We start from the raw sequence: 26866 nt of genomic DNA on the forward strand, positions 1-26866 counted from the left end.
GCGTTGACCTTTGAGGTGGTCCTAATTGTGACGTCTGGGACCTGGGTAAATGTTAGCAGCCAGTCTGGTTTTGTACTAATTTATTTGTGTCCCATAAAGGAATCAGATTTGTCAATAGAGATTGAGTGAAAACTGTTTTTGTATTCAGAATGAAAGGAGGGACAGACCCTGTCACACAACCCTTCTGGTTTTATTGATGACTGAATCACCTGGACTCACTGTATGTGTCAGTCAAGGATTCAACAACACATCTACCTACTAATTCCACAAATGTCTCTCTGTCTGTCTGTCTGTATGCATGTATGTGTAACACATATCCAGCAAACCGTTTAACTTCGGCTTCACACTTGGCTTGCATATTGGTAATGGCCCAAGAGAGTGCAGTGCCCAGTTTGGTGCGATTTAGAAACATGGTACCTTCAATTTTGATCAAAATGTAATAAGGAGGAAAGTAGGGGCAGGGCAGTCAGTCAGCAACTGAGTTGAACATGTCCACTTCTACGTCCTCAGATAAACTGCAGCAGTGGTAAATGACTGCAGGTCAAAATCGCTGCCAGATCATTTAGATAATTAGATCTTTGTATTTTGCAATATCGGACTTTGACACACAGCACAGGGGCTGATCTCCGTCATGGCAACAATGTTCATAGAATCACTTCTTGTTTAGCAATTTGTCTTAAAAAAAGAGATTGTTTTCATTGCTGAAACACTTTATATCAAGCTGAGTTACAGAGCTTTTATTTTTAAGATTAGTTGATTGCTTAACAGACCTCTGAAGTAGCTGACATGAAATGAATGTATCAAAAATAACTAAATAAACTAACTTACTAGTAATGAAGCAAATTTGGTTTCTTTGAATGAAAGACATTGACGACAAAATCTTAGAAACCAGGTAGGATGAACATAAAAATTTCTAACCTCACTCTGCACTCTAGACTGCTCTAGCTCTGCACACAACGTCCAGCACACAAACAATAAAAAAGTGACAGTATATCGTAGAACTGTTTGAGGAGGACTCAATAATGAAAATAATTCGGAGGTAGCTCCAGAGCGCTGACACAGGACAAGAGAACAGTCCATTCAGAACAGACAGGTTTTGAACTGACACTGCACTAGTAATGTATAAAATTGGTGTATTGTGTTTACAATACATTAAAGGTGGCACTGCAATTGTCTATTTTATCTGCTGTGAGAACATTCAATGGTCTACTGCATTTATTTACAGAGACGGAGGAGAACTGCTGAGCTCTACTTACTGTCCACAATGTATCAAGGAGGGTCTAAACTTTATGATGCATGACTTGTGCTCAGGCCTGGCCTGGGATGCAGCAGCCTGATAATGGAAGCCCAAACAACAGGCCTCATTAACTCTGAGGGATCGACACGTTTGACGTGCAAATCTTCCTGCTCGGCCGGATTCCCTGGATTCCCTGGCACCTTGCGCCGCCTCAGCCACTCAAGCATAAATGGCCAGGATTGTATGATGGAGGATTAGGAGGAGCTGAAAGAAACATTCCTGAATTTTTGGGTATTCCTCCTTTGTCACCTCAAAATACATGACTTTTTTTTAATAATACACAATGGTCAAAAGGGGTGTATATACCAAGGGTTGAATTCCAATTCAACAACTGAACAAAAGAAAATATAATAAGTGCGCAGAGTGTTAGTACACCTCAAAGAAACACTCTTGTTCTCAACATCCTGCTCATTATGCCCGTGTTGTGAGTTTGAGACAGTGAAGAGAATGATTTAACACTGTTAATCTTAGCTCCACATCAAAAGCACATTGGAGAGGGAATGAAATGCTGCTATTACCAGAAACAGACTTTTGAGTTTAAGCTTCATTTATACCTTATCCACTTTTTGACACCCCGCAGCAATGCACTGCCAGAGAGTTTAAAGCACCTTGTTAAGGAGTCTTTTGTGACAGCACAGAATAATTTTTCACTTGAATAAGAGAAAGAAATTGCTTCCCTGCATGCTTTATGATTGCTCCGCAGTTCCTCTTCAGCTTTTCAGAGGCAACAATAGTAACCGTACAGCGGCTATACATGGACGTGCCTCAGACATGACTTTTCAGTTATGTCTGGCTCAATTCAGTAAATTGTTTGCCTACGCCCTCAGGACACTCAGTTGCGGTTTCATTGAAGCTGGAGCTTAAATTCAGTGACTGGGTTAACAGCTGCACCTATTTTCCACTCTTTCCCCGTACGTAGAGGCTTATAGTTTCAGGTCATCTGCTCTCTGCTTTTTAATGGCAGAAAGCCTATCGGTTGTAATACCCCTGAAAGTCATGCTGATGGACCATCAAATGCCAACCACTTGACAAATGGTTGTTGGAGCGTTGTTTAATGCCAGACCACTTACAATCCAGAAACAACAGAAAGATCTGGAAGTGACCACCGTGCTATACCTGATGCAGCATGAAAGGTGAACACAATCTGAGATCCGATCGGTGCGCGGCTGCCACATCTATGAATAAAGCTGTGTGTGCCACCCACTGTGGAATTGGCATTGTGTCAGAAGTGATTAAGTGAGGAGCGGAGGGTGGGGGTGGGCTGAGGGGGCTCGGTGCAGCGCTCTCACCTGATGCCCTGACAACATCGTGTCCTGCTAAGAACCAAACCTCAGGCTCTGTCTCCTGCCTCCACCGCAGCGATAGAGAGTGAACAGGAGAGACAACTGTTCTCAGGGCATCTGATCTACACCTTTGTTAGTGGAGGTGGAACAAAGGAGCGCAGGCGAGCAGGAAGCTGGAACTATTTGCATATCATCACCCACCATGTGCAGAACGATGGGAACGCAGAGATTTGCAGGTGGAATAATGGTGGGACCCAGCACAGGTCAACTCTGCTATACATACACAAAATAGATAAAACATCACCGAAGTGATATATTAGCATGAGAATGACATTGTGTCTTTTTGTATCTAGAAATACAGCTGACAGACATACTGAAAACTTCTCTTTATTTTAAATAAGAAGCATTAAGAGTTGCCTGTTTATTAGGTACTCCACACCTATCTGAAACTCATGCAGGAAAAAGAAGCATTAACATGCTAAAAAAATCCCATCTTGTTGAACGTTATAATGTGTGATTTGCATGAAGGTGTTAGATTAGAGACAACATTCAGAATAATGTAGTGCAGTTCAACAGTAGCTTCATTGAGGGTTAGATTTAGCTGTGTACTTAATAAAATGACAGCTGGGTACATATTATCATTGTTAGTTCTTCTGATGTATTTGTTTCGCTGTTTGTGATGTCAAACATGACGCACCACGGAAAAAAAACACAGAAAGGTAAATTCCTCTAGAAGCAATGGCAAAGGAGTAAATTGCCCTTTTAAAGTGAGAGAACACATTTTTAAATAACCTGTGTATACCTGCTAATATTGGTTTAAAGGAGCTGCTCTCTATGTCACCCTGTGTCGTAATAAGAATCAGTCATGATTAGAATCACTGCAAGGTACAGCGCACTGTCATCTCAGGATGAGAAATATAGTCATGACGTCACGTCCAGGTTTCCCCAATTACAGTTAATGAACTCTGATTCTGACAAAGTTAAACAAAGACTACTTTGTAAGTACAGCTCCTATGAATACAACTAAAAGCAGCAGCGCGGGCTCTCTGTCTAAAATCATCTACAATGTAATAATTGACAAGGTTACATTAAACCACACAACTAATGTATATTGTTGAAAAAGGGAAACATTTAAATAACACAAATTTAGCCTATGCTGGGCTGTTTTCTCTTTGTCCAAGAGCTGCAATATCACTATGGTTTATATTTTCTTGCACAAGAAGAGGGGAGACTTCGAATTTCAGTCTAACATTTGAAGAATCAAGAGCTGCATCCTCATATTTAGGCCAGTCCTTTTTTATGCAGGGTTCAAAAGCAATGTGCAAAGACAATGAGATTGAGAGCCGCTGCACAAACAGCACAAACCACTGAGCTGAAAGTGATAACCAGAAGGGGGAAAGTAAAAGCACTGCGGAGCGAGCACAGTGAAAGACAACCGTTAAACAACACTAATCTGTGCTGCTAAACCTGCACTCATCTATCCATCAGTAAGCTTTACTTCCTGTGAACGCAATATTCCACCTTACACCAAAAACTATTGTCTTCCTTTTTACAATAGCTTTTTCCTGCACGATCAGCACAAACTGAAGGAAGACATAATCACTCACGCGCATATTTATCCACAGATTAAATGATGATGGACTTTACAATACAAAATGCTCTTTAGTGTCAATAGAACAGCGGCTTTAACTCAGGCTTTTAAGAAGAGAGAAGCTTTAGTCAGCTGACAATCTGACATTCTGCCTTTTTGTCTCCTTAAATCACAATAGTATAATTGGAAATGGACACAGAGCCTTTGAAAGGGAAATGACTTATTAATAATAATATCAGTAATAACCACAACAAGAGCAAATGGACAATTCCATTAGTTAAGGTTCATGAGGAAAAATGTTTTTATTCGATTGGGGGGGGAAATTATTTATTGCTACAACACTAAACGGGTGATTATAGCAGCTTAGGCGACTCTGTTTTACCAAAACAATAAAAGGATTGCTGGATCAGTCACACTATCCTTTCACTGAGTTACTGTGTTTGCGTGTGTGTGTGTGTGAGCGAGTGAGAGTTTTGAGCGGAGGGGGTTACAGAATGTCGTGTATCTAGAATCATACATATGGGTTAAACACTCTAAGATGCTTTCTTTTTTTAAATGAGTGGATGAGGCATCTGTTTAAAGTGGATGGCTTTATTTGATTCACAGCACATTGTGATGAAGTGCAGGGACAGAATTTTCTCCAATTGTTTTGACATAAATGATTTGTGACGTGGTGACACAGCAGCGCTCTTTAACAGAAACCTGATTATTGTGATTCATTCACAAGACTGAGCAGAAAGAACTGAGAGTTATGGACAACTGGTTTTGATAACGCGGCGGGTTTCCCACTTCATATCCAAGAGTTTATCGGGACAAAACATTTTTTTGTTGATCCGTGCTTTGTCATTCTTCTAGCAGCTTAATGTTTAATTGAAGAGCGTGTTAAGTCTGTAAGAGGAATCACATGTGAGTGGCTTTATGTAATCCAGTAGATGAATTTTCTGCTCGCAATGTTAAACAGGTCATGAGTGATCTGTAGTGCATTACATTTGGAGAAGAAGCATCGCAGCGCTGCAAATTAAGCTCAAGGCCACCTTTTGAGGAGGCACAGATAAAGTATACATTCTCTCCAAACAAAATAGGTCATGCTGTTTCAGCTCCAATTAAATGCTGGGGAAAAAAATAGCAGTCAACTGTAGAGCAGCTGTGTACAGAGCAGCCAGCGATAATTAAAAATTAACCTTTTCCATAATTGACATTTTCCACAGCCATTCAAATCTCTCGCTGTAAAGTGAATTCATTTAAAGGGATGAACATCAGAGCGTTCACCGACATGTAATGTATGTAGAGGGGCCTCTCAATGTTTGTAAGATTGTGCGTGAGTAAAAACTAGGTCATCTGTTAGGAACTGACACATCCCCCTGCAAACAGATATTTGAAAATCTGAGAGTGTAGAGAGGGGTGCCACAAGCGATCTAAAAAAAAAAAAAAAAAAAAACCTTAACAAAAAAAAACCTACAACAACAAATGACAGCACAAATTGTTGGGACGGAGATGGAACTTATTTGGCATCTCTTTGTGTACCATTACAATCCTGTGAATGTAGCAAACACTACATTACACAGGATGCAGTTTTCCCTAACGTTTCCTCACGCGGTAACACAGATCTATATTTAAACACACGCGGTGGACATAATGAAGATTCATACAGGTTATGTCTTCGAATCGATGTATTGGCAACCTGCACTTCCCTTTTGTAATACACGGTGTTGTCGATCTCCTGTGTAATTTTGCCTCCGAGGCAAACCATGATATATCACTCTGCTTTCCACCTAAACGGCCACGTGGTTTATCTGAATGACACCCTGGAGGATAACTCCTGACCAAAGACTACCACCAAATTACTGGACTCCAGAATATGCAAAAGCCTGATCCACTCACAGACGCTTTCTTGATGAGAGAAAATGTTTAGAAAGTGCACACGTTTCATGGAGTCTGAGCCAGGGGCGGATGAGAGTTCTTCTGTGGACAGATGTGGATGTTAGGAGGGCGGAGAGGAATCCGACCTCAGCAGCACTCAAACACAAAAACCGGAGACTTGTTTGTGTGCAGAGGTGTCGACACTGACAGGAGACCATGTCCAGGAGGAGCCAGCAGGGGCCACTGTTTATGAGGTGATTTTGGTAGCCTGGTTTCTGACTGAACCTAGATGACTCCATTTCTTCCTGTAAATTGTACTTAGTGAGCAAAATGCTTGGATCAATACACAAGCAGAGAGAGTCAGTCAGGCGACTAGTGCTGTTTTTCATTAACCAAAAGTAAATTAATGAAATTATTTTTTTAAATAACTCACAAAAAAGGCTTAAACATTTGAAAATGAACAACCTCAAAAGAGTAATTGACACTGCTGGAATCCAGGCACTATATAAAGGGATTTCCTGTTTTCATGTGACATTCAGTGAATGAGGAGAGGACATCCAACTGTCGCCCTGCACGCCACAGCATCATAAACTTACTGCTTTTAAGGCAGCAGAATAATCTCAGCATACTGCAGGACTACGGCCTACAGGCCAGCGAGGAGAGGCGCACAACAACAGAACACACAAACCGCTCTCAGACATTTTAGATTGCCGGGGCTCACTGAACTGCAATGACAGTTATCGATCCAGCCAGTTATTTACCAGCCGTGCTGCTAGTCTCAGAGGGGGCCGGCTGAGGCCAGGGTGGCAGGGGCTATTATTTATGAGCGGGTATGTGACAAACACTTCTGATATACTGAGGGTTGCCACTGACCGGATGAACCGGCCAATCAACAGCTAATAAAAAAGAATGCGGATGAAAAGCACTTTACCTCGAAGTGAGACCAAAAATGAAGATAAATCAAAGCCTTAAACTGGTCTTTATTTCACGGTGAATCAGTTCATATTGCCAGGCTTTGTTGATAATTAGAGAGGCTAAAGCTCTATACACTGAAACCCTTGTGTTGTGTTGATATTCAGTTTTTTTTGTTACAAAATGCCATCTGTGTATACACTGGTGATTAATGTTGGGAAACAGAACTGGGGTATTTCTTGGGAATGCTCACCATACTCTTCTGCCCTTTCCCATAGAAAACACTCATGGGAACCTGCATGGTTTTTTTGGCATGTGTTTGTTAGCAGTCCAGCTGTGGGATTAAATGCTGTTTAGAATGACTGAAGTGAAGGTCAACATCTGTAAACGAAACAACAGCAAATGTGATGTAAGAGTCAGGACTCACGAAGGACAGACACATCCCTCATACCTTCCTTCCGTCATGAAGTGACGCAACGTCAGTCTGTCCTTCCTTCCTTCTTTCCGTCATGAAATTGCATGCCTACCATCCATCCATCCTTCCATCACAAAGTGACATGAGGTCCATCTGTAAATCCTTCCTTTCTTCCTACCTCCCTCTCTCCTCTTTCTTTCTTCTCCAGAGAAATGAGACCTCACTTTCCCAATGAAACAGTCAAACAACCCTAATAGAGACAATTCAGCACATTGACTCTACCTCTGTGTATGAAAGGTGCTTTATAAATAAAATTGCTTGCCTGGACTTATGACACATCACTTTCTGTTTGCTGCTGTGCATGAGCCTATTATATGTGTTATTTATTTATCTGCACCTGCTGATTATTTTTTTTGTGGGTCGGCACACATTATACTCATCTTTTTTTTGGTTTAGCTTCTTGTCAACAAACAAAAGTATGTTTACATTCTTAATTTTACAAGCTTTACTAGGCTCACTGGCTCATTGCCACTACCAACTGTCAAATAGCCTGGAACCACTGGCAGAAACATGTGTTGTGCAGTGCAAACAAAATCTGCTCATCAAAAACATGGCCCATAAAAATACAAGTGGCTCATAAACTCCACAGTGCACCTTTAATATTCCAACCACTGGTTTTCTATGAAAAACAGTAAATATGTATGAATCTGTAGTCCACTGTATGAGTTTGTCATTAATACTAATGAATCTTTTAAAACCTAATTTAATTTGTAATTCTTTAATTAATGTAGCAGTCCACATAATGGTTTTGCTTTGGAAAGCCTCTTTAAATAAGTAAATAAATAAATAATAATAATGTGAAATGTGACACGTATACTGTATCTGAACATAATTATGTCAAAAAAGAACTAATATAACTTTTAAAATATTTGTAGAGGCCTATGATCATCAATCACCTAATCACATATTTATCAATGCTGCTAATGCGCCTGTTTCCCATAATGGGCCTGATTCCTTTTTGATGTCGCCAGCGGCTATATTTGCCTTAGAGATTTGTCACAGCTCGAGCCTGGAAGTAGCTACTGGAAGGAAGCTTTCTGACGTGTGGGCATGAGAAAGCGAAACATAAGGAGATCCACGTTGCATCCCTGACGTCAAGGTTCGGCTCTAGTGAGCTGACCTTTAGTTTGCAAGGCGTTCGGTAACCAGATCTTGTGTGGACCCATCACAAAACATCATGTCCAACAACAATGTGGTTGTAGGCACTGAAATAATTACAAACACTTGCTTTTAATTGTGCAATGCGAGAGGGACCTAGCTGATCACAGATCATACAATAATAAACAAAGCTATAAGTCAGTCAGCTGATGGATGTTATTCTGTATAACACAATAACATGAGCAATGCTGGTGAGATGAACTAACTGCCTTATGTAGCGATTCCTGCAGCATGTGACAGAGTCGCTGCATAGATTTATATTTACATAACCATAGTTATATTTACACTATCCACATCATCTATTTTTGTTTCTAATTCTAGCAAAGAGAATGTGGTATGACTTACACGGTTAAGTGTATCCGCTGTGTAAATATACAGTAAATTAAGTTACAAACAGCCTTTTAAAATCATCTCTAGACTCCTGTCGCTGATACCTTCAACCTTACTTTTTTCTGTTGCACTACTCAGTGCTCCAACCTCACTATCGACATTTTGACACCTCACAGAGTTCATAGACTCATCTCAAAACATCAACAACAAATTGTCATGCACATCCCTACCTGCAGCTTTATGTGAAATACATGCCTATGATCTTAATGTATGTAGAAGTCTGGTCGTGTTTACAAGAGGAGTCGACTTGAATGACCCACTGCTGTGTTTTTCACTACACCAATGTTTTTTAAAAAAGCGATCATTCCTCAAGACACATGTTAATGCTGGGGGGGGGGTTTCCACATTCCACACATTTCTCAAACCTCACGGATTCGAAAAAGGTGTTTTAGTGAGGAACTGAATGCAAAGGGCTCCTCAGGGCCCCTTTAAACCGCTACATGAATATCATCCACCTCTAATGTCAAGACCTCGACCTCATGTGTCCTGTCTGTGTCATTGGTACATACATGAATGGTGAACCACACAAACTTGGAGATACTGGGTTAATATGCAGTATCATCACAAATCAGTCAAGCAGTTTACTTCAGGTGAAAAACTATGAGAGAACAAATCATGATAAACTAAGTGCAAAGCAGCTATTATTTGTGCTTCTTTCTATAATCTTATTTTCTTAAGCAATATGAGAAGCAAAACAGAGTGTTGAAAAGGCAGAGTCACTCACAGGTGTAAGTGAAGTATTCCTACTTAGATGTGAGTGGGTGTCCTTTTTTTCAAAATCATGACTCATTTTGTTTTTAATTGCACTGTGGAGACAATATCACTGAGATATAACTGCATGGAATATGTTCTAATTATATTTTCAGGTTCACTGCTTGCATACACACATAGAAACACACGCATGCACACACAAGCACACACAGCACCACTGTACACAAATTTGGCAGAAATTGCTATAACGAAACACAGTGACATTTGAATAGCAAATAAACAAATATGCTTAAGTACATGATGAGAATTAAGATGTTTTCTACTGTGGTTTAGCAGAAATAGAAGTAGCTTTAAGGAATTGTAAAGAACCATTATTTTTCATGTAGCCAGAGGGACATTTTGTAGATTATCGGTTTGTACAGTTTGCATATATGTGGATGAGGAGTTAAGTAAAGGGAAATAGATCAGTGGGTCAGAGAAATATAGTATAATGTAATTTATAACACATTTCAAAAATATTAAATTACAAGTCAGTCAATATTTGGTTTAGAATACGAATTTGTTTGTTTTGTGGAACAAAATGCAATATGTTTCATGGTGCATCTATACACAGGGAGAAGATCACAGCATTATGGATAATATCTTCATCTTGTTGAAGCCCAAGGCTCTCACTTTGTAGTTACACGTGGTAAAGCTGCACCAGGAGAAGAATCCACTCTGGAAATCTAAAGCAGAGCTGGTAATCCTGCACTCAGACACCAGGCTTTTTTTAGGAGCCACACACAGTTTGGGGAAGCTAGGGTCAGTCACCTGAGGAGAAGGCGTCATGTATGATGTAAAGATGGGAAGGAGTTCACACCTGATTGTCTTTCAAGGCTTAAATAGAAATGCCAATCATTCACATGAAGGAACAGCTCAACAACATCAGATTTGGATGAAAACCTCATGTTACTATGATCAGTGTGTGCATTTCGAGGAAGACCCAGAAGCAGCTGGCAATGCCATTTTTTGTATTCGGAGTACCTTATGGTTGTACATTGGGCCCCCTTTCGTTCCCAATTTACATGTAACCTCTGGGGCAAATCGTCTGCCAACAAAAGGTACAGTAATAAAGATGATAACTGAGATAAGAATGATTTGACCCAATTCAACCTAACCTTTCCTACTGAAGTCTTAAATTATGCCTCGCCATGGAAAGTCCTCTACTAAATCACTCTAAATCAGAGATCCTGGTCCCAGTAGGTGTTTATTCATTGCCAAGTAAAGTGCATGTGATCTTGGAGTAAGTTTTGACTCCCATTGCTTTCTGGTGATTAGATTTAAGTGGTGCAATCTTATTTTTGGCAGCGAGGTAGCGTTTTCCTTCAATTACCTCAATTGTTTAAGCCTGCCATATTCTAATTTGCCCTCTTTATGTCCCTGTCACTCATGTGTGCATGAGATCGTGCTATTCGTGTGTTCACAGAACAATCACAATATCAACCCTCTAATTCTTTGGGAAAAACTGATTCAGCTCATTTTCTTCTTAAGTTTTTTGTTTTTTTTATCATTATTATTTATCATTAATTTAATTTCTAAATTAAAACTCTTGACTGTTTCGTATCTATTGTGACACACTGAGTACCTTGTTGTTTAAAAGTGCTCTACAAATATCTTTGTCATATCCTGGTCAGAGTTTTTATTTTATTCAGCCAAAAATTGTGCAGTTTCCTTCAAATCACCTATTCTATTAGTCTAATAATAATCAACTACTGTTTGTGATGGATTTCATGCATTTGCTAGCTAAAATAAATGACATATAAAATCAGGAATTTAACTTTGAACACCAGATTAATATGTTACTGCCCTGTCAAATATAATCAAGTAATGTTTAAATGGCAATGAGTATTTCTAACTGTAATTCTTTACAATCATGTTTTGTTCTTGTTTTGCAAATATAATCTTAGAGATTGATGTTGGTTTGTGTCAGGTCACACATATAAATAGGTCGCCTGGATGAATACTGATAGCACCATATGGAAATGCTGCTGTGCAGGTCAAAAGTCACAGTAGCCAGGACTGGAAGGCAGAGAAATGTCAGATATTTAAACATGTTTGACAGTTGAAACCATCATTGACCTTCGAGGGGACTTTAACTTTAACTGGCTGCAGGGATTGAATAGTTCAAAATAATCCTCCCCTGCCAAACGTCACTCAAGCTCAGCAATAACACAAGTCATCATCCAGCTTAGCTCTGCTCCAATTGCAAAGACTGAGAGACTCGTGGAAATTGGTATGTTAACCAGCAGCCATGAAATCTGTTTTTTTAGAGATCAAAAAACTGGTGGATATGGGTAATTAAGCGTCCTTAGAGCCTGTTGATGTTCTTACACCTTCACTTTAGGTGTGAGTAAAAACACGTAAGGGGATTTGGTGCTAGGAGGCAGAGGGTGATGTGGGGTAACAGGAAGGGCAGATCAGGCGAGTTAAGAGTCGAGATCATAGAATTTCATACGCAGAGTTGATCTTGGACTTCTAATGACACTGACCTTCTATGAATACCCTCAATTATGTGAAAGGATCTCTTTAATAAAGTCCTCAATCAAAATCACAGACCTCCTATCTGAGAAAGTCTCGGGTATTACATTAAATCACCATTAACTCTAAATAACTCGAGATAATATTTGATAATTATGACAAATGTGTAAACAGTTCATTTAATTGACTGTGTTTTGGTTTATTTACGCAACACATTAAAAGAGGCACAACCCTTTTTTTCATTTAAGCAGATTTAACACCATTTGTAAAAGGTTATGAACATGTCACGACACTGGGTTAAGCAGAGTGATGATCATAAAGGCAAAGTTGACAGATTTTGCTTTAATTCTAATCTGGCTTTTATAGAGTCTCTAGTCTCTTTCGGCTTTAAAGATCGGCTATACTGGACACAAATAAACAAAGAACAGATTAGACCTAAGGTTCTGATATTTTAGAGAAGGGTCAGGCCAAACATGATATGAGACATCACAGAATTTTCTTCGGTATATTCTTTTGATGAATGCTTGGAAATAGAGCTTTAATTTTTCTGATATGTTTGAAAGTGTTCAAATAAAGCACGGGGGGAAGGACACAGAGCCCATTATCTTGCTACACTACGCCATATCCTTGGGAATGAAAGTATATATACACAAACACATATACACATATATATATGCAGAAAGAGAACGAGAGGCAGAGTATGAGCTATATGTGTAAAATTAGTGATTTGCTTTTATCTGGAATCAAAGAGATACTCACAAATCTATTAAACGCCACCTTTTGTTTTTTAATAATGCATCATACTGGGACCAAAGAGAGCTTTTCAAGCAAAATGTAGACTTTTGTTTTGAACAAATATAATTAGATTATTTTTAAGATACTCACAGCAATGTTGAAGCTAATTTGTATTTAGTAAAGTACAGTCCTTGATGAGCAATTCCCAGAGGCTGGTAGGCCCAGTTTGTATTTGGAACCAGCATAAAATCCTTGAATTAAAGAAAACTCATGGGCCTTGCAATTTCCAGAGATTGTCGACGGCTGGATAAAGAGATGAGAATAGATGTCTCTGTGGCATTGACTACTATGTTCTAAGGGATGACAGTAATTTTTTCTTCACAATCAGATACAGTTCTATAAAAAGGTATAGTGCCGTATTCAACATCTTGCATTGTTTTAGAAGGCTTGATTCCAATATTCACTGAAGTGCTTTTTAACTTTACTACCGTTATTTATGTTAAATAAGAATATATTTAATTTGTGTATTAAAAAGTTCACGTATGACACTGTCATGGAATGGATGGTTAAATTGAACGAGAATAACTGCCTCGCCATTGTGTACCTCAGCCAACCAGTCAAGTTGCAGGAAATATGATCACAATCTCCCTTCCTGTTCCTGAATTATGACTTACTAACAATTGCTGTTTACATTTGAAGAGGGCATTTTTTTATTTATATTTTATGAATCCATAAGCCTGCATAGATACTGTATATACTATTGAATACAATCTGCCTTTTATGAGACAAATGAAATCAGATGGTGGAAACCCCCAACAGACAGGATCTTTCAAATATTCATAAAGGTTAAAACAACTGTTTATTCTAAGCAGTTCAATGAGAGATGGCAAGGAGCTCCCCACTGCATTGCCATCTGATGCTGTACAAATGTATGCATATAGTACACAGACAAGCACACACACGCACGCACGCACACACACGCACACACACACACACACACACATACAAATCCATGTAAGAGTAAACACCACACTGATGCACACACACTTTTGTGCACATGCAGTTGTGTACGCCAACCCCAACACAAACAAGCACGCATGCACGCACGCACGCACACGCACACACACACACACACACACACACACACACACACACGATTGTACATCTATCTCATTGGCAAAATGCATTCCATAGCCATTACCCGTATCTTAATCATGAAGAGTAGATGCCTAACCTAAACCTAATTCTAACCCTAAATAAATCTACATCTATTTTATTAAATAGTTTACAACATGACTGACAAAGAATGATTTGACCACCAGAACTTATATCAAACTGCCCCCCCCCCATAACTAAGAGGACAGAATTGCAGCTACTAATTGTGAAAACCATTTTTCCCCCAGTGTGTCAGGGTCCACCCTTTGAGATAAGTAGAGGAGTTCAAATGTCCCATGAAAGATTAAAGTAGAAGTGCTACGCTTTTCACAAAAGCCAGTTGAGGTGGTTCAGTCATCCTATCAGGACACCTCCCAGACTCCTCTCTGTGGAGGTATTCCAGGGATATCTAAGTGGGATAGAGCTCCAGGGCAATCCTAGAACACACTGGAGGGATTCAATTTCCCAGCTGGCCTGAGAAGGCCTCTGAAGTCAATTCTCGAGATGGAGTTGAGAAACACAGCTGGGGAAACTGATGCCTAGGCTGCACTTCATAGCTTACTGCCACCAAATCATACAGTAAAAAGTGCCAGAAAACTGGCACAAAGAATTGAGTAAAAATGCAGCAATAGGCAGACAAAAACTGCCTTTTCAACTATTATCAGCAAGAAATATGCCTTTACCTCAACTTACAATAACTAATTAAGTATCATATTGATGAATTTTCTTACCTTTGGTGGGACAGCTGGTCCAGAAGTATAGGAAGCCAGACTTGGTGGTACATCTGTGATGTAGGTCTTCTTGGGGCCAGGAGGCTGGTATGCTTGGGTTGGGGCAGGTTCAAGTCTCCTGGAGCTTAGCCCACCAACTTGAGCTACTCCTGGATGGTGCTGTTCTTGATATGCACCTTGACTCATGGGGGAGAAACCAGGCTGTGGTGGTCCGTAGGCAAAATCAGGACCTCTGGGCTGGGCAGGCATGTATTGCACCTGTGCAGGGCTGCGAATAGGCTGCTGGCCAAAATGGTGCCCTGCAGGGGCTTGATGCTGGGGGCCAGGCTGGGCTGACCTCACCTGGACGTTAAAGGTGGGCTGGCTTGGGGTTGAAGCTGTAGCATAGGATGCTGGGACAGGCTGAGGAGCCATGTGACTCTGAGGCTTGGCTGCCGGGCTGACAGAGGAAGGGGGGGTAGAAGAGACTCCCCCAGGAATCTGAGGTTTGGGTGTAGACTTCTTAGTTGCAGTAAGCGGTGGCTGAGTTGGAATGACCATGCGCTTGTAACCAGTTACAGGAGCACTGGGAGTTGAGGTTGCTGAGGATCCAGAGTTCTGAAAAACAACAGAAAAAATGTGCTCCAGTTAATGCAAACTTCCAGATAACTTAAGTTCACACTGAACATGGAGATGGAAATCAATTTTTCATGCAAGACAAAGAATTGAACAAACAATAAAGTGAAAATGTTTAACATAAGCAGGTCAACAGGCTTATGAAGACTGCCCTGACATGCTGATGTTAAGGGGCATGTCAAGTGGGTTTAATTCTTCACCATAATTTTAGTTCAACAAAATTAATAAACAAGTACAAGGTACAGTTACGATTCATCTTCTGGGGACCATGAATGTGAATAAAGTCTGTATAACAGTTAAGTGGGTGACAATGTAAGTTGGCTTGTAACGATGAAGTAAAAACTTTGATGAATGAAAACCTGCTAAATGGTGAAACTACAATAGATGAACAGCTATTTAATGATAAGGTAGTTTATGCTCAAATCATTATCCACTCGGCCTTCCCAGAGTCAATTACAAGGCTACCTCGACAGCAGAGGCTCTACACTGTCGCGATCACCCATAATTTATGGCTAATAAAGCCAGAGGGGAAAGGATAAATTGTTTGGCAGAGGAAGCCATGATAGCAGATTGGCAATGGCACATGACACTTGTGCTGACTCCAGCTGCTTGGATGTGAAAGATGTTAAATCACAAAGATTTGTGGCACTGGTGCTCCTGGGAAGAGACGGCTGTAAAACAGCAACACAACCCACTGCTGCGATTCTGACATCTGAAAGACTGAGGCATTTTGATCTCATGTCCAATGGTTACACTTGATGCACAAGAAAAACTGTAGCTAAACACAGCAGCTAATAATACACAGCGTTTCACTCGGATGTCAGAGGCTTCTGCCCTGGGTGTCTCCTCATGTAAGTAATAATTGTTTTTCACTACCACTACATATCGGTGTCAGACGTTCAGCCAGTCTAAAAAGGGTCTATCATTAACCTTGGATGGCCTTATTAGGTTATTGCCTGAAGCCAAAAATCAGAGTCAATTACTAAATTTGCAGCACTGGGGGAACAAAAATGAAAACTTGTAGTCTTTAGACCCTTTGCAACTCGGTTTGATGAGATGTCTTCTAAATTGGGGCAGAGCAACAATTCCAATCGATTTCCCTTAAAAGCTGATCAAAGCCTGCTGCAGAGAAATGTCACAAATAGCTTTGGTTTGCAGCTCAGCAACGCTCCCTTGAAACTCCTTGCCCGTACTGAGTAGAAACCCTTCTGTTGCAATACTATCAGTGATAAAGTGCACAGCAGTCTGTGATCCTAATAGTGTACAGAGATAAAAAAGAATTCCAAGTTTGGCAAAAGAGGTGCCTGCATCAACTTTGTCTAAATCCCATCTAATCTAAGTCAGAGGGAAGCCCCTAAGGAACCATTAAAAGCTCCAGAAAATATTTCCTGTTCTCACTCAGAATTCTGTCTCAGTGATTAGCGCTGATGTTTACTTAAAAAGTGTGTCTGTCTGCATATGTATGGAAAAATCTCCACTATGCCCTTTAGGAAGTGAAATTACTTAATTTGAATGTTTCATGGGTTTTAAATACTCCAGATTATTAATTTATCTTCAAGGCCTCAGAACCTACAGTAACACTTTGGTTAGCAGAGCAAGGGAATGCAAATTGGTCCCCTCAAAATAATTACACTGTCATGGTACATTTTCCACAAATTACATTAAGAGAATGGATTCATCTCTTTCTGGGGGTGATGAAACTAATCAAATGCACACAATCTCAACCAAAAACGTCTGTGTAGTGGCAAGAGAATTTTCATATTAACTAAACGATCATTATAGCTGCTGTATGCCTTTGACCTGTCGATGATCAGGAAGGAGGTCAGAGATGATATCCTGGAAGCAATTTGTTTATTTGGCTATCAGTTTGAAGTTGTTGCTCCTGTTGGTCCTGTGTGTTTTCCACCAGTGGTCAAATTTAATGGCAGCATTCATTTTGAGTAGATTGGGCAGCTCGTCAGTATACTGCCTCAATTAGGACGTATATGATGCTGTTCACTTATGTAAACCAAGTCCGTTATTATAAGACTATGTGTATATTACAACTTCTACATTATGCAAATATTTTATCTCACAACTATCTATCACAGCATCAGTATTAATTTGATGGGACCATGACTTGTAATTAGGAGAATGATGCCTCTTTCATTTCCACTCATTTCACCCAATGTGTCTTGTTGCACTGTGTAACTTCTGTAAATACTTAATGATCTCCCATGATAAATGCTAGTCCGTTGCTTAAACTGCTGGAATCAGACGCTGCAAGTTAAAAATCTAAAGCTTAACGCCAGATCAGTTAAATGTACAGTAGGTCACTTTGGCCACTGGAGGTCTTTTAATCAAAATAATGACTAAAGACTTAATTTGATGACATTGTGAAGCAGCATGGGATCATGGGAGTTGAGTAATCACTGAAAAAGTGAAAGGAAAAAACAGCTAACTGGCCAATGTGTTTTTCTCATTATAAGTCGTTTGCCCCAGTTGTTATAGCAGGGACAGGGAAAGCCACAGGTAAAGTAGATTTGATGCGACTAAAAGGCGACCAATATGAATTGTCCCCTTACTTTGAATCTGGGAGTTTGAACATTGTTGGAAACATTTTGGATAATGTAAGTACACAGGTCAACAAAACGTTAAACACAGGTTTAGTCATTTTTAGACATTTTAAAGATCAATAAAATACATATATCTATATATAAAAGACTTGTAATTGTAAATCCATCACATCATCTTATTGTACATGGTGTTACTGAGATTAGCGCATTAATACAATAGTAGAACATTTTTAAATGTTGTCAGGGTATGTGACTCTAGTCTGCTCAAAGGTGGCTTTTGTTGTTAATTACACAAATTGATGTATTGTCCCAGTGAGAAAAAAGTGCTGTTATGAAGGCTGTTGAGGACAAAAGGTGATTGTGTTTACATGATGAGACAAGGACAAGTCAGATACGGTATATAAGGTTACAGTGACTTCATTATGTTTCATGATCCAGAAAGACAGAAATAAACCATCCATCTGGAAGACAGTAGAGTACTTACAGCAAAGAGATATAGATCTTTCATCTAATCTTCTGTCATCCCACAAAACAAAAAAAATGTATATGTACGTCTCTACTTTTCTGGCACTTTAACCCATCTATTTGTTTTATCACATGTATTCATGGAACAGTAATTTCATGTATGTCTTTGTGTGAACTCTCTTTGTCATGTGCCTTCGTTTTTTTATTTTATCACACCATGTGCTCTGATTTGTAGCCAAAAAGTGAAAAATAAAGATTTCTATTCTATTCTATTCTATTCTAAACTACAATGGCACTTAGTCGAAACAAGGTGCAAACACAAAGGCCCAACAGTTTCTTCGTGAAACTTAGGCACATTGCTACAGTTATATACGGTCACTGTACGTATAAGGACTCCAGTGATATGAAATGCAGGTTGATATAAAGAGAATTACAATTTGGTAAAAGACTGAAGGCCAAAGGTTTTGATCTTTGAACACACAAATTCATGTTCATTAAAAACATAAACATAATTTGTAAGGCCACGGTGAACTTGACCTTTGACCTTTCACTACCAAAATGAGTTCCAGTGCATATCTGTGCAAAATATGAAGTTATTCCCTCAAGGCGTTCAGGAGATATCACATTCCCAAGGCAAAAAAAAATATTTAGTAAGGTCACTGCTACCTTGACCTTTGACCACCAAAATGTAATCAGTTCATCCTTGAGTCCAAGTGAATGTTTGTACCAATTTTGAAGAAATTCCCTCAAGGCACTCTTGAGATATCACATTCTCGAGAATGGGATGGAGGGACTGACAACCCGAAAACATAATGCAGAGGCATAACAACAAAGGGTGTTCATGACAGGCAGAAGCAATGTGACGTAAATTGAACTGCAAACATTTAAAAAATAGAAATGGTTTTGGGTTTGTTAAAGCATGGTTGTGTTCTCGATATAACGATTCATTATGTTTTCAAAAGCTTACACTACTCAGTTAATAGTCATAATGCAAAGAAAGGGGGTATGTGCAGCTGACCTCATGAGGCACTGTTTAAAGAGTCCGACCTAAGATGCAGCTTCAGTCTCAGTGCACACTGTGTCGTTGTCTCCAACACCCCCTCCACACAAACAACAACACATAAAGTTCTTCCCAACCCCTTTGGAAAAGTGAACCCTAACTCTATGCTGTAATTCAGACTGACTTTGCAAACAACTTAAGTGTGAAATTTCACAGAGACTCTCAAGAAAGCCTTTTGACACATTAAAAAAGATTAGGAGAGACTATACGAGCCTTGGGGGGCTGAGTAAAACTGTTAACTTTGCATTTCAAACCACAAGGGTGGGGGATTTTTTTTTAAGCAAGCTTGGGGAAAACCCCTGAAGAGGGAGAAGTTCTGCATCTTTTCAGACTCATCTTAGACCTTGGATATTTTTCTCTCAACTTTTTTCCTGCTCCTTATTCATACAAAGCTGAACTGTCGGCTCTACCAGCCCCGGTCAACACTCTCTAATCTTCCCTTCACTTTCAGTCATCTCGTCTGTGCACGATCAGGCACAACAGTCACATTTAACAATCTGACAGTTCAGTCATGCAATTGAGGATATCAATTTTCTTCCTAAAATAGTTCCAGATAAGCCACATTAAAAATGATTAAACAATGTCTCTGTGGACCGTGGCAAGACCTCTAGCTGTTATGAACTATCTTTCCATTTGCACTTAAACTGTGTTATACACATATTGAGAACTTTCCGCTGACATATCTCATATCTGATTCTTTTTTTACTCCTTCAAATGATTGTAGCGTGGAAATCCTCACCCTCTCTCGAGTGGATATTTCAGTAATGTTTTCAGCCTTGCATACATAAGGTAGAATTAATGTTTAATGGACGCCCTGTATCACACCTGACCTTGAATCCTCCAACTGTGACTAGTCACTTTCTGTGCTTTTATTTTTCATTCAAGTAGTCATTACATTCTTTATAATAATGACAATAATAACAGTTTTATTCTTTATGGTGCATGGGCCAGGTGCATTTACTGGAAAAGTAAAAGAGCATTTGTATCAACCTATTTTTAATGCATATTTCCAATTTGCATGGAAAAAAAATGTTTACATTTAATTTAGATATTGAAAGGAAACAGTTTGGCTAAAATGGAAAAATTGGTAACGTAAAAGACAAAACGTAACAATTTCTTTGATGAAAACAGACTTAAAAAATAAATGAATTGTGGCAAAAATGAAGAATGAAGTTATTTGCCAATCAAACTTGCAGTAAAGAATGAATACAGTGGCAGACCTAAACATCACATCTGTGTGAAGACACTCAAATAGTAAATGGAAATTAATACTACCATACATTATTCCCATCATGTTTTCCACACACATTCTTATGAAACTTTTAACTGTATTGTTTGTATTTTGTCTGGCACTTTTTCTCATTTAATCAATAAATATTTTGACTGATTTGATATTGAACGTAGAGACACAAGAGTCAGACAAACGCATTAACATTAGAAAGTAGTGGCATTGTTGCGCATTAGATAAAACCAATGTGGGTTTTAAAGTTGAAATAAAAAGTCTGCAATTCTACAAAATCAGTTTCTAATTCTTCATGTCGTTTTTCTAAACACCATAAATTACATTATCATCATTAACATTGGCTGTGGCTTTTAATGTATGAATGATTTATCTTTATATTCATAACTTCGTAACTGTGTAAAAATTCATAGATACTTGTTAATAGAGAAGTAGATAGATATTCTAAAAAAAACTGACAGCTCTGAAATAAACTAAAATGTATTTGTGTTATCTATTAAAAAGAAACTAAACATTTAATTTGATCAATACGGCTGCAATCGTCCTTACTGAATAAGAACAAGTTATTTTGTGATCATTGTATCAAAGGGTCATGCACTGCTAAAGCTATCTTATTCTTTGCATTAACATTATTGCTTAGGCCTAAAATAAAGAGTACATTAGATCTACATTTAGACTTGTATTTTCATTTCACACTTTCCTAAGGGCTAAGTAATTATTTCAGTCTGTGATTCTCTATTCAATAATTATAGTGACATTTAAAATGCACCGAGAGAAACGGTGAACAAGGTAGGTAGCAGTCACATGTACAGTACATAAACAAGCACCTACATAACCTAAGATGGTGTAGTTGAACATTAAGTCTATGCTTCAAAATTCACTGTTATGTAATCCCTGGGAATAAAAGTACATTATATGTCTGATATGATGTAACAGCATTGTACAAAGTAGGGCATATTACTCACTGATGCAACTAAAAAAATCTTTTTCTGGGCAACTGTATGAAAAAAACGAAGTCCCTGAGAGTCACCGATGGTGGCATTTCTGCAGGCTGTCTTTACAAAAGAGGGGAATGTGTGTTTTGTAGTTCTCACACAGCAGAAACTAATTGTTTCATTCACCTCCTGCAGAACTACAGGCCAGTCTCTCACCACACATCCCTGATTCATCCCTGTAATGAGCTTTTCCTGCACTTGTGACCCCTCCTGCTTCGGAAGGTGAAATACTGCAGAGTTCAAAATGTCCATGGCTTATAAAGTGTCAATGTCGTCAATCCTGGAGACAGCAAGTGTAACTGTTCTCTGTCACTGTGTGTCTGCGTGTGTGTGTGTGTACTGTGATCATGCACATGTAATTGGGAAGAAGGATAATAGTCAGTGACAGCAGTTGATGGTGAGCCTTTTAGCATTGTTACTAGGACTACATCATGAAAAGAGGCAGTTACACTGACTGTCACAGCTTCCTGGAACAAACCAAATTTGTCATTGGTTCACCCTGTTAATAAAAGACAAAAGGGTGATACTATGCAGTTTATTTGACTAACAAACATTGACGGAACACACTGAGCGCCTGAAGGCATGCTCTTCTCTCCACAGTTGGCTGCCCCTGTCAAAACTCAGAACCTGCTGCCAGATTGACCATAAGGTCAATGGGTGCCACCGGCACTGTGGTAACATCTCTGCTACACGCAGCAACAAAGCAATCAAAGTGAAGAGCAGTGTATAAACAAACAGCGAGGAAAGACTTGAACGCCACCCAGTCCTATAATTACAGCGCTGGAGTGTCATCTTGATGCACTCCGCTCAGCTGTTGGAGACATACCACAGCTCAGTTAACTGTTGTCTAACCGTCAAAGTGAACATGTGACATTTCATCTCACGCCCTGCATTTTATAGTGATAAAATACATGTTTTTCTGGATTTAAATTTCTCCTTAACAGCATGGCTGAAGCCGAGCTTGCAAAATGTTTGAGTTTTTGAGAATCTTATGGCAACGCACCGAAATCTAACATGTCATTACATGTATTCCTGGCTGATGCATATTTATTCCACCTTAAGTGAAGCTTAGATCAGAGTGTCTAAATGCTGTGACAGCTAAAACATGTGAGAAACATTCCTGTCATTACAGGAGGACAGCGACACAGGTAAACATGGGGGCCGTAAAAAGAGACACTGAAAACAAGGGCACACAATGTCACAGTGCACACTGCAAAAACTCCAACTGGACTCATGAGACAAAAAGGCCAAGTGAGGCAATCAATACATTTAAAGGTCCAGTGTGTAAGATTTAGGTGAAAGGGAACTATTGGCAGTCCAGACTGGACAAACTAAACACCTTTTGAGTTTTTATGACAATTAAAGGCTGCCACAGTTTCTTTTTCATGTTTTGAAGGAGAGGGTGAGGAGAGGCGTGTTCAACTGCAACATGAAATTTCAACAATAGATATCACAAAATTCTACACACTGTAACTTTCAAGGCTATCCGAAGAAGAATAGATATTAAATACTGAGTTGTGGTGACCAAAAGGTGAGACGTTGACATTTATATCAATGCAAATGACAACAAATCAGCCTGGGATCACAGCCTTGCTCAGCAGAATGTCATGCAATGCACATGCCTGGATAGTGATGGTATGTTTTTGAAAAGACAGTCATTTCTAAATCTGTTTCAATTACTTTTAATGAACAATTCACCATTTCCCAGAGGCTGCAAGTCAAACATCACCAGTTTGACACAGAAGAGGCCAGATGAGTGACAAAGTTTAGATAGTTTAGAATAACTTGAATGATAACAAAGCCAGAAAATTTTAACAACATGGATTAGAAATAAATATTTAAAAGCGTCTGCATGCTAAAAAAACAAGCTATTTCGACTTCTTCACTTACCACAAAGAGTGCAAACAGGAGGAAGCAACTAGCCTAGCTGTATCCAAGGGTGACACACTTCAATATGAACTGGCATCATTATGTCTCGCACCTTACACCTTATATCTAAACACAAATTTTCTCCTGATTATACCTGATATGAACATGGTCATACATACTCCATGTTAATGTAAAGCTATTAACATATTTTATTCTGCGCACCTCTGATGCAGAAACGGTTTCTCCTGGAGGGTTGGTAGAAAGAACTGAAATGGAGAGGTCGTCCCTTGAGATGCCTCCAGAGTTTATGCCTCATGAAGAAAACAGAGGAAAGGTCACCAACTCTATCATACTCTCAGGGAGCTGAAACACCGCCAGGGTGGTCGCGAGTCTGTATTCTCTGTGATCGTTCAGCAGACGCCATGATCAGTGGGAGACATGGGAGCGAGCAGCGAGGGCCTATCATTCTGCCATGTTGTGACAGCAAGCGCCATCCGCAATGCTCTGCCTGTTGAGAGATGGAAGTGTCATGGCATGGCTTGACTGGCACAGTGTGAAGTCAGGCCTCCTTAGGGCACTCATGTGGAAGGATCCATCTCAGCAGCATTTCAAGCACTCGGCTTTAGCTAAACTGTCAGCAGACTTCAATAATTCCTGTCTGTTTTGTATGGACATGACAACTTATTACACAGACATCAGGCTATTTGACACCGAGTAAAAACACAAACAGACCGATGAGGGCTATGCTGCAGCTCGTCTGCTGACATGGTACTGGAGTGACAGTAATGTTCTCCATGGTATTACATTCAGTATGAACCAAACAGAGCACAGTGTGTCTGCTGCGATAAATGTAAATGCTTATTCTATGACGTGAGGGGAAAAAAGGCAGCAGGGTTGTTTATTAAAAGTATTTCAAAAGCAGTACATCTACCCACGTTCCTGCAGCATCTTTAATCAGATGGGATATGAACCCGGGGATCTTTAGCACTGACATAATAAAATTACTGTGTGGGATAATAACTATTAACAGCACAGACGTTGCCAAGCTTTTCAGAATATTTTAAGTATGTAACATGGTGAATGCCAACAAACTGTAGTAGTAGAGCCAAAGCCAAGTGGCTCTAATTTACAGGTCCTTAAGGGTCCAGAATTGTTTACCAAATATTTTAAGCTCGCTAGAATTATGGCCCAATACAGCTTTCTTTTTTTTTCTTTTTATGGTCAAAATTTGAAGAAATATCCTAAAGGCAGACTTGAGATATCATGTTCCTCCATGACCTTGACTTTTGACTGAGCTAATTCATTAGTGGACATGAGTGTCAAGTTTGTAAAGATCTTTGAGGCATTCTAAAGATTACACTTCCATGGTCCCATGAACACAAAAAGGGTTTTGCGAAGTCACAGTGACCTTGACCTTTGACCAAATTGTAATAAGGTCATCCCTGAGTCCATCTGATCAGATGTACCAAGTTTAAATAAATTGCCCCCAGGCATTCTTGTGATATCATGCTTACAAGAATAGGACGGAAAGATAATCTGGACATAATGTCGCCTGCCACTGGCTGTCGCTGGTGTGGAGGCATAAAAACACCTGGTTCAAAAAAGAGACCAGAGGTGCAGAAGGATGATCTGAATAAACTTGAGAACAGTAAGACCTGATGAGACTTTAATAGAGAAAGAACATGGCAGCAGTGTAATGTAAAGATGAGTGAAGACATCGATTCTCACACTAAAAATGTGAAATCACAAACCACACAAGTATGGCACATGAATAAAAACCAACGTCCATGTCATATAGTCCCAACATCTTTCCTCAGAGGCACCGCAATGCCAACGACCCAACTTTCTAGACAGCATCCACAACTCCAGTTTTTAACATGGACGCCAACAAACAGACCACTTCAGGGCACTTCCTGTTAATTGAGGTGGAACCATGACTGGAAGTGAGGCCCATATTTCTCGTCCCAGAGGTTCTGGCACTAGGGGAGAGGGAGCAGCTCTCCTTCCATGAATCCATCTAGACAGACACTACAAAAGTTAAGGCTCACTCTCAAACACACACTCTCTCTCTCACGCGCACGCACACAGGACGTTTGCCATGCTGGTAAGTGTACGTCATTTTGGAAGTTAGGGCTTTCAATATTTTATTCATTTTGCTGCAAGTTATCGTTTCCTGTGTATGAATTAGGCAGAGGAAGCTTTTTAATTTCAACTTGAATCGTATCACAACAGATTGAATAAGATCAGGAGTTGCAGCTTTTCAGAGGCATTGCATTAGAGTTTGATTAGGACAAAACTGCCCATACTTAGTGGAGAAATCTTAGACTTACTTGGGTACTTAATTGGTTAAACAGAGGATAAAGTCCATATGCACTGTTTACATTTCTACTCAACAGATTGATCGGTTTTAGTGTTGGTCATGACAAAAACACCTTAAAGCTAATACTTGGTTGGGTTGTGATGTTTTCTGTCAAGAAAGTTTTATAAATCAGATACAGTACTATAATCTTTAACACCATGTGTACATGTAGAAACTGAGTCAACTAAGTTTACTGTTTAAGACACTGTTTACTCTTCAAGTTGCATTATTGTCATGCTTTTTCATGTGCATTTTAAAATTCATCATCATTTTCATCCACTTGCAATAAGCATTGTGAAAAATACTAACTCAATCTGATGTGATAGAGCTTCTGTGGATTTGAAAAAAAAACTGTTACACACATTCATATGCTGAGGTCTAATTATGTTTCCATCCAATGGCAGACATCTGCTCTCATCCCCCAACTTTGTTTTCATGTTCCTAATAATGACCTAAAGCCACGAACCGAATGTTAAAAGATAAAAACGTCCTGATATTCACTTTGACAACGTACAAAGTGCAGCACAGACTGGATGATGTAGAATCTCAGCAGGTGGGAAGCTGATTCATTTGATTACTAGAAACACAGGAGAGGTCAGTGTGAATTAGAGGTCACGCAGTCAAAGCCTCTGTAGCCTCCACCAAAGCCGCTCTGGCGCTTGATGTGCACACTATTTTGACACTCATCCGGGCCTCCTTGTTAACTCCCACACAACAGATCTGATGTGTTTGGACAGGCCTACGCTGCACATTAGCGGGGCTGGTTGGGCTCAGATTGCAGTGCAGCACACTTGAAGGATTAAGCATCAACACGCTCTGTTGTGTTTCCTCGAATATACAAGATACACTTTACGTCGAAGACAACAAGGGTTATTCAATCTTATGACAGGATC

At 39.5% G+C, this 26866-nt stretch overlaps 1 protein-coding gene across 4 annotated transcripts in view; it reads right to left on the bottom strand.

Annotated features, from left to right (window-relative positions):
* Nucleotides 1–26866, bottom strand: part of lpp (LIM domain containing preferred translocation partner in lipoma) — a 150487-nt gene that overhangs the window by 41965 nt on the left and 81656 nt on the right. For all 4 annotated transcript variants that reach the window (XM_020080694.2, XM_069522493.1, XM_020080695.2 and 1 more), the window contains one exon: nucleotides 14816–15412. In XM_020080694.2, the coding sequence (XP_019936253.1) occupies nucleotides 14816–15412 (597 nt within the window). The remainder of the gene's footprint in view (nucleotides 1–14815; nucleotides 15413–26866) is intronic.

Source organism: Paralichthys olivaceus, chromosome 3 (genome assembly GCF_024713975.1).
Source record: "Paralichthys olivaceus isolate ysfri-2021 chromosome 3, ASM2471397v2, whole genome shotgun sequence".
NCBI classification, from domain to species: Eukaryota; Metazoa; Chordata; class Actinopteri; order Pleuronectiformes; family Paralichthyidae; genus Paralichthys; species Paralichthys olivaceus.